The sequence below is a fragment of the Bradysia coprophila genome, unplaced genomic scaffold, assembly GCF_014529535.1.
Source record: "Bradysia coprophila strain Holo2 unplaced genomic scaffold, BU_Bcop_v1 contig_207, whole genome shotgun sequence".
Classification (NCBI taxonomy): domain Eukaryota; kingdom Metazoa; phylum Arthropoda; class Insecta; order Diptera; family Sciaridae; genus Bradysia; species Bradysia coprophila.
Genome location: NW_023503470.1, coordinates 1 through 9,587, shown reverse-complemented (window position 1 = coordinate 9,587; position 9,587 = coordinate 1). Strand labels below are relative to the sequence as shown.

General features: G+C 39.1%; 2 protein-coding genes across 2 annotated transcripts; both read left to right on the top strand.

Moving 5' to 3' along the window:
- The first annotated feature begins 381 nt into the window (after positions 1–381).
- Positions 382–1,110, top strand: LOC119075418 (aminopeptidase N-like). Its single transcript, XM_037181861.1, has 2 exons — positions 382–883; positions 945–1,110. The coding sequence occupies exons 1-2, from the start codon at positions 431–433 to the stop codon at positions 1,092–1,094; spliced, it is 603 nt and encodes a 200-aa protein (XP_037037756.1). The 5' UTR covers positions 382–430; the 3' UTR covers positions 1,095–1,110.
- A 2,849-nt stretch (positions 1,111–3,959) lies between these two features.
- LOC119075419 (endoplasmic reticulum aminopeptidase 1-like) lies at positions 3,960–6,474 on the top strand. The gene is made up of 6 exons (XM_037181862.1): positions 3,960–3,964; positions 4,042–4,299; positions 4,641–4,707; positions 6,073–6,229; positions 6,292–6,373; positions 6,432–6,474. The coding sequence occupies exons 1-6, from the start codon at positions 3,960–3,962 to the stop codon at positions 6,472–6,474; spliced, it is 612 nt and encodes a 203-aa protein (XP_037037757.1).
- The last annotated feature ends 3,113 nt before the right edge of the window (positions 6,475–9,587 follow it).

Below are 9,587 nucleotides of genomic sequence, written 5' to 3'. Positions count from 1 at the left end.
GATGCCGATGATTACTTATTGATCAACAAACAAGCTGCTGGCTACTACCGAATCCGATACGACGACCGAAATTATCGACTAATCTCCGATGCAATCCTACGGAACAGTTCTCAATTCCATTCGACGAACATTGCACAATTGATTGGCGATGCTAATGAATTTTATGAAACCGATCAGATGTCTTTGTCAGCGGTATTGGATTTGTTGCGGGTACTAGAGTTCCGGTCCGACTTCGTTAGCTGGAGTCCAGCTCTGAACTTAATCTACTTCATCAACAGAAATAATCGAGGCAATCGCAATTATGATGTGTGGCCGATTTTATCCGTTCGCTCAGCGAGGAACTATACGATGCGGTCGGCCTTGACGACATTCCAGATGAACCAATTTTGAACAAATCTGCCGCGAGAATATTGTTCATCTCGCATGCGAAATGGGATCCGTACACTGTCGAAGTGATGCAGCCAGACTGTTACGCCGACACATCGAACTGAATGAAGATTTCCATCACAACATAAGGCAAGTTCTTCGATGCGCATCGATGAGAAGCGCCTCTCGCACTGAGTTCAACACCATGTGGAATCTCTTGCAAACGCTGCCGGAAGACGATTTTATTTCACGTTACGAAATCATTGACATGTTGGGATGTACAACGTCCAGACCATTGTTGAACGAATTCGTTAGATCTGCGTACAATTTGTCAATTTACAGCGAATTCGAACAGTACACCGTCATCAATGCCGTACTGCAAAATGGTGGAAATTTGGGTATTGGTCTGACACTCGAATTCTTCATCGACAACTACGAAGAAACTATCGAGATCTTCGGTTCATGGTTTGTGCAAAATCTAGCGTATTATATTAGCAATGCCGAGCACATCGAACGCGTAAGTTCTCAACATTAACGTCGTTGGAATGAGACGATTTTCACTTTTGTTTTACTTTTAGTTTAACGTTTTCCAAGACATTTTAATCGATGCCGGCCTGATAGAGCCGGATGAAGTCGAGTTTAATAGGGAAGTAATTGAAAGGTCCGTTAGCTGGTTAAACGAACAAGGCGAGGAGATCAATACTTGGCTCGCAGAAAATTTTGCTTAGATTTCGATGTTTTACCTTGAAATTGTTTAAATAAAAAAAATAACAAAAGAATGAGCGCTTCCTTCGAAGACATTTTCATTTTCCGTATTTCCCAGCATAACATCCGTTTTATCTACACAACTCAATCAAAGAAAATCTAATTTTGGTTTTTTTGTTACATATCTATTCACATTTATACCTTCATAGATAGTAGCGACCTATTACGTACATTATCCACGTTTCCAATCGGCTGATGTGCGTATACATACTTCAGCTTTATAAAAATGGAACAATCAGATTTCGTTCGATTTTGTTGTCTAATCTTTGTTGATACAAGACAAGTGTATTCATGAGATAAGATTGGTCATTGTCTTACTGATGTACAAAATGTTGCATTTCCCCTTTGGAACGGTTAATAGTGGAATGGAATACGTGACACAGTTTTGAGAAACATTTTACCGAAATTAACTGATCTTTCTTAACATTATGAGTCGTACATTAAGGACATCGCTTTGTCGGAATGTTTAAGATTTCTACCCTATACAATAGACGTACTCACGTCGAAAAAAATCCGCTTCAGAACTTCCGGAGGCATGTCGATTGACAAAACATTGATTCTGAGTCGCGATGTATGATTTTCTATGCGTTACCGTCACCAATGCGTTTTCAGAAACATTTTTTTGTCTGATTATCAGAAAGAGAGGCGAAATAGACATTCCTCCGGAAGCTGTTTTAGCTGCTATACAAAATCTGTATGTAAATTTTATATTCATGCAATAGAGCAACGCACTTCAAGCATGAGTGGTACTATCATAGAAAATAGTAATCTGACAGCTGTCATTAGAAGCACTTTTGCTTGAAGTGCGTTGATGATAGACACGATTTTAACCTATTACAAACGGCAAGCATATAACCAGTATTATTACCCGGGTCTACTACTTCATTAGATTTTTTAAAAAATTGGACTGAAAAACAGCGAAAATTTACCAAAAAAATCTGGCGTTGCATGTGGCACATAAATTTTCTTGTAGGTCTGTTCCTAACATGTGCCACTTTGCGACACATTTTTTTTTGCAAAATTTTTTTTGTTTTTATAAAAAATAAATTGATAAAAATTATTTGGCAGATGATGAGGAAAACTAAGCCAGCTTGTTTGAACTAATTGGGCGTAAATTTAATTTAACAAAAATTGAACATTTGATGAAAATTGAAAATTTGACGAAAATTGAAAATTTGACGAAAATTGAAAATTGGACGAAAATTGAAAATTTGACGAAAATTGAAAATTTGACGAAAATTGAAAAATTTGACGAAAATTAAAAATTTGACGAAAATTGAAAATCTGACGAAAATTGAAATCTGACGAAAATTGAAAATTTGACGAAAATTGAAAATTTGACAAAAATTGAAAATTTTACGAAAATCGAAAATTTGACGAAAATCGAATTTTCCGAAATTAGACTGCGTCAAGTCCTCTACTATCGCTCCGGACATTATTATTATTATTAGTTCATTCTGAGGTATTACTTTGTCAAGGAAATTTGTTACATTTTGTTACATATCAAACGTAATCGAATCATAGGTGAGCCTTTCTAACACATGTCTGAAGATGGCAAACATTGTTTCACTAGTTATCCAATCTTTTTACCTCATAAATTTCAACATACATTTTGGTAGGATGGTCTTACGAACAAATTCAGTTCAGCACTCACACTCGCTTAGTTCTGCACTAAGTCAGACGAAGTGTATGAGTGGTGGAAAACGTTGAAACCGAAATTTAGTATATATGGAGATAGTAGAGCGTTTACATACGTGAAAATGATAAACATAAAAACAATGCACTTGTGCGAGATACTATTTCGGTTATCTTGCAATTCCCCGTCTATATCGGTAGACGATAATTTAACGATAATAATGTTTGATGTGACGGACACCATAGGTCATTCACAGTGTTATAAATGCAAGAGAATTACACCTTGACATTGCTCTTGTGATTTTTTCTCAAAGTTTTTATGAATGATTTGGTTATGGAACTGTGCTTCAGAAACTATCCATTGTTACCGTTGTTAACTGGTCATCGACTCTGTGTGTCATAGAGGTTCCGAAAATTTTCTAGCAAATTAGAAATTCGGTTTGTGTTTTGAAGTGTCCTCGCCCCTCGTATCGCACATTTCTTCATTTCGTATGATAAAAAATGCTAATCTTGTTTTCATTTTGCTTCACGTTATATAAACAGTCTCTGCCATTCGAATCGGCAATAGTTCAGTTCAACGCTTTATCGGAACAAGATGTTACAAGTCCTACTAGCACTGGTTGTAACAGTGTTTGTTACACCAACATTTGGTCAAAATTTTACCACATATCGACTGCCAAATAATACACGGCCAGAAACCTACGATCTCAGTATAAGAACGTGGATCCACGAAGGCAATCCCACATTTTTCGGTTCCGTACGAATCGGAATAGTGGGCTGTTGATTCCACGGATTACATTTCGGATACATCATAATGTTGCACAAGTTGATAGCGTCAGAGTAGTAACTGCAGCCGGTGAGGTTCCAGTACCAATTGGAGCTTACTCGTACAATAGAACTTATACATTCTTGACCATACCAATGACCGGAGTTAATTTGACGGAGGGAATGAGATATTTCGTCGATATCGATTATGTGGGAACGATGAACGATTACAGTGGATTCTATCGCAGTTCGTAACAATGTAAATAATGCAAGAGTTTGGTTTGCCTCTACCCAATTCGAAGCAACTTTTGCTCGCAGCGCATTTCCATGCCTATGACGAACCATCGCTAAAATCCAATTTTACCATTCGCATCACTCACGACTCCTCTTACTCTGCCATTTCAAATATGCCAGCACTTTCGGAAACCATGAAGTGAGTCACATATATCTGGCGCTAGGACGTCTTACACTCGAACAAACGAAAATGAATTAATCTAACCAATGGAATAGCCCTGATGGATCTGTTACCACACATTTCGAAACCACTCCACTTATGTCAACTTATCTCGTTGCATTTCACGTATCCGATTTCCTGAATGTAACGAGCACACCACCTCGATCAGTACCACAGCGCATATTTTCACGGTCGACAGCAATCAATGCAACGGCATTACCGTTAGAAGCTGGCGAGCTGTTGATTGATGCATTAACCGATTATATTGGTATTGAGTACTCGCTGCCGAAAATGGATCATGTGGCCGTTCCGAGGTAGGCCATACACGCATTGTCATAAACGGAATTTTGTTTACTAATCCAAACTGTCGTTGATAGCTTTCCAGTAGATGGTGCCAAGGGGAATTGGGGCCTGATTGCATCCTAGTAAATTCTTCTCTTTATTCGCCTTTCATGCGACTTTGAAATGCCTTCTTTGCAGTGAATTTTCTACACTTTTTGATGAAGCAGCCCGACTACTATACGAGATCTACAGGGTCACTGAGGACACTTTCACACAGTATTTCCCATTCTTGGTTTGGGAATTGGTGACTCCGCCGGTAACATGATTTTTCTCTTTTCTCTAGAAGATGTAATTGAGTGCATCGTTTTCTAAGGTGGTACACGTATCTATGGATGAAGGAAGGGTTCGCTACTTTTTTTGAATATTTGGGCGTTGATTTGGTGAGTTTCGGGCTAGGGAAAATTCTCCGAGTGTATTATCGTCGGGGACGATAATATCGTGTTTGAAACGATAATATCGTCGCTGTGACGATATTATCGTTTTCTGTAACAATATTATCGTCCGAGCGACGATAATATCGTATTAGACGACAATAATATCGTTTTCCGGACAATAATATCGTTTTCTGTAACAATATTATCGTCCGTGCAACGATATTATCGTCCGAGCGACGATAATATCGTATTTGACGACAATATTATCGTTTTCTGTAACAATATTATCGTCCGTGCAACGATATTATCGCTAATGAAACGATATTATCGTCCGAGCGACGATAATATCGTATTAGACGACAATATTATCGTTTTCCGGACGATAATATCGTTTTCTGTAACAATATTATCGTCCGTGCAACAATATTATCGCACATGAAACGATATTATCGTCCGAGCGACGATAATATCGTATTAGACGACAATAATATCGTTTTCCGCACGATAATATCGTTTTCTGCAACAATATTATCGCCCATGAAACAATATTATCGCAGATTGAAACGATATTATTGTTTTTGCGACGATAATATCGTTTCATGCAACAATATTATCGTTTCTGCAGTGATAATATCACCCGTGAAACGATATTATCGTCCTTGAAATGATATTATCGACGATTGAAACGATATTATCAAAGCACCTAGCAGGGTAGTAGAAAAAAATAGAGTAGTACTTTAATCGAAGTATGCGAATATTTCCATACCTTTTTTTTCTTAATGTCATTGCAAAATTACCATTAAGGCTGCTAATGGTATTATTGGTATCAAAATACTACTCTATTTGACGTGTAAAAACCTCTATTACCCTGCTAGGTGCTTTGATATTATTGTTTTTGCGACGATAATATCGTTTCATGCAACAATATTATCGTTGCTGCAGTGATAATATCACCCGTGAAACAATATTATCGTCCATGAAACGATATTATCGCCGATTGAAACGATATTATTGTTTTTGCGACGATAATATCGTTTTATGCAACGATATTATCGTTTCTGCAGTGATAATATCACCCGTGAAACGATATTATCGCCGATTGAAACGATATTATTGTTTTTGATACGATATTATCGTATCAGACGACAATAATATCGTTTTCCGGACGATAATATCGTTTTCTGAACCAATAATATCGTTTCAATCGGCGATATTATCGTCCATGAAACGATATTATCGCCGCTGCAACGATAATACACTTGGAGATTTTTCCCGTCACCGTGAGTTTCGTTTGAATGGTTTGATGGGGAACGTATCAGGCGTGGGAATGTCCGTCCTCACCTCACCAGATGTTATTCTGCACAAATCTAGGTACATCCAGACTGGCAAATGATGGACTATTTTGTGGTTGAGGTGGCCCAATTAATGTTCTTTGCTGACGCAACTACAAATACTCGGCCTATGACGTACTACGTTGAACGTCCGTATGATATCGACGAACATTTTAATAGAGTAGCGTACAGCAAAGGTCTCTCATTTCTCGGAGCATTTTAATTTATAGAATAATTTCAGTCGAAATTTTAACTGTAGGTGCAGCAGTATTGAGAATGTTTTGGTTTATGTTTGGAGAGGAGACTTTCATGAGAGCGGTGCGTTCGTACCTGGAAGACAAGTATTATGCGGCCGGATATTCATTCCGAATTGATTTCTTTCAATGTTTGAATTTTCAGTGCGTACTCCAACGCAGCGAAGAAGAACTCTTTGACGCACTAGACGATGCAGTTAGATCCGAAACAGAAAGTATTATTCCTGACACTGTTGACGTTCGGACAATAATGATATCATGGACTAGACAAGCAGGAATTCCAGTCGTAACGGTCGATCGGAATTACGACGACAAGCCAGTCAAGTAACACTGCGGCAAGCAAGGTATTATGGAACTCAACCAGCGAATCCTGCAAACACAACCTGGTGGATACCATACAATTTAGCCACTCCCAATAATCCTGGCTTTGAAAATACACGAGTCGAAGGATGGATTTTGCAGAACAGCAGTTCATGGGAAATAACTGTAGATTCTTTGAGTGCTGATGACTATTTATTAGTCAGCAAGCGAGCTGCTGGCTATTACCGAATTATGTACGACGAAAGGAATTACAAACTCCTCTCCGACGCAATTCTACGAAACGCTTCTGAATTCCACACAACAAACGTAGCTCAGCTGATGGACGACGCTTTCGAATTTTATCGGAGCAATCGTTTGGCCCTTACATCCGTATTGGACTTGTTGCGTGTGTTGGAATTCGATTCGAATTTTGTCAGTTGGAGTCCAGCTCTCTACACAATTTACTTCGTAAATCTGAATTTCAAAGGACATCAAAACTACCCGATATGGGCAGACTTCGTCCGTAGTCTCACCGAAACGATTTATGATTCCGTTGGGGTGGTAGATATTCCGGGCGAACCGATTTTACGAAAATACGCCAGGACAGCCATCGTTGAGCTGGCATGTCGTATGGGATCAGTGCATTGCCGAAGCGATGCAAATAGACAGCTCCGTCGTCTAATAGGAATCCGGTGACGATTTTCACCAGAATGTCGACCGGTGCTAAAATGTGCATCACTTCGAAGTGCCACTCGAGCCGCCTATTTCTTTGTGTGGAATGGCTTGCGATTATTGGATTTGGGAGAATATGCGCCAAGATTAGAAATTATTGGCTGGTTGGGATGTACAATGTCGCGACATTTATTAACCGAGTACATCCGATCGTCAATCGATTCGACAAATTCACATAATTTCGAGTACAGCAGATACGAACAGTATGCCGTCATCGATTCAATTTTGGATAATGCCGGAAATTTGGGTATTGATGTTTCGCTTACGTTTCTGATTGAAAATGCGGCTGAAACGAGTCGAAGGTTCGGATCATATTTCGTTCAAAAATTTTCGCGCTTGATCAGTAACGCTGAACACATAGAACGTGTAAGTTTTCCAACTGGGTCCCTATTTTCAATCATGGAAGATGATCACTGGAAGATGACGTAATTATTTGTATAAAAGTGACGTCAATCTCCAGGTAGTTTTTTATCCCATAATTGCAAATTGGGATCCTGAACGCGTTGCATCTCTGTTATATTGTTTGATCGGATCATTAATTTTCTACATTTCCAGTATGTCCTTTATCAAAATACTCTGCGTGATGCTGGTTACATCACCCAAGATGAAATTGACTACAATATGAATCTGGTTGCGAATTCCGTACGGTGGCTGGAGACCGATGGAGTACTGGTTAATAATTGGCTGATGGAAAATTTTGTTTGAATTTATCGCTTGAGAATTTCCGCTTTCCAGTAACCTTTTAAGGCAATGTAGCTTCAACTACAAAGTGATAGATGGTTTGATGTCCCTATTCCCAGATAACAATAAAATTAGTTCCGCTTGTTGGTAAAAAAATTGTTTTTTTACAACACAGGCGAGAAAATAGTTATTTTCTCACCTCAGCTGAAGCTTCGGTAGCCACCTTTGTGAAAAACGTTGTGTTGAACTCGGGAAAAAAAGTTGAAAATTTCCTTTTATTGGGTTACTTGTTGCCAGAGAGTAGCGACAACACACTCGAAATGAAATTTCCAACTCTTTTTTTCCCTCTGTGAACTAATAACTATTAGGCGAACCAAAAGCTTCACATTCTCTCACCAGACAGAGAGCCAATATAAAAACTCCGTTGCCCTACGTCCCGCATTATATCCACGGTCGTCTTTCTTCTCTTCTTCTTCTTCTTTTTCAGCCTCTTTCTATCCACTGCTGGATGTAGGCCTCTCCAACTTCTTTCCATTTCGTACGATCCATTGCCATTTGCTGCCAGTTTGTACCTGCAATATTCTTAATTCCGTTTGTCCATCTCTCTGGTGGTCTACCTATAGCTCGTCTTTTATATGGTCGCCAGTTCATGATTCTTTTTGGTCCAACGTTCGTCTGTCCTTCTTGCAATATGTCCCGCCCAGCTCCATTTCAGAGATGCTATTCTTTCCATGACATCAACGACCCTGGTTTGTTGTCGAATCCATTGATTCGTCATTCTGTCTCTGAGTGTTATTCCAAGCATACTCCCCTCCATGGCTCTTTGTGTCACCCTCAATTTATCTTCGGAGGCTTTCGTTAAAGTTAACGTTTCCGCTCCATAAGTGAGCACTGGAAGGACACACGTATCGAACACTTTGCGTTTCAGACTATTATTCATTTTGCTTTTTGAAAATTAGTCTGAGTTTTCCGAACGCTGCCATGCAAGACCAATCCTACGTCTTATTTCTGCAGTCTGGTTGTCCAGACCTAACTTCAGTTTATGTCCTAGAATATACATAGCTGTCGACTCGTTCAATGACAGTGTCACCAATTTTGATTTCTCTATCGTCCCCGATGTTGGTAATGACTTTTATTTTCGATAAGTTCATCTTGAGGCCAACTTTGCTTACCTCTTCACTTAACTGTTGGAGCATAAGCTGAGCCTGACCTAGATTCGCTGCTATCGGTACAATGTCATCAGCGAAGCGGAGATTGTCAGGTACTCTCCATTTATCTTTATTCCCATTTTACTCCAGTTTAACTTCCTAAAAATACTCTGCAGAATCGCCGTGAATAATTTCGGTGAAATAGTGTCACCCTGCCTTACACCTCGGCCGATTCTGAATTTCTCCGTGCTCTTATGAAGTTTTATACATGAAGTAGCATTTTTGTACACATATCGAATTGTGTTGGAGTACCTTGAGTCTACTCTACATTCGTCTAATGCGTCCAATATCGACCATGTTTCCACTGAATCGAAAGCTTTTTCGAAGTCTATGAATAGCAAGACTATGTCGATGTTGTATTCACGACACTTTCTCAATAA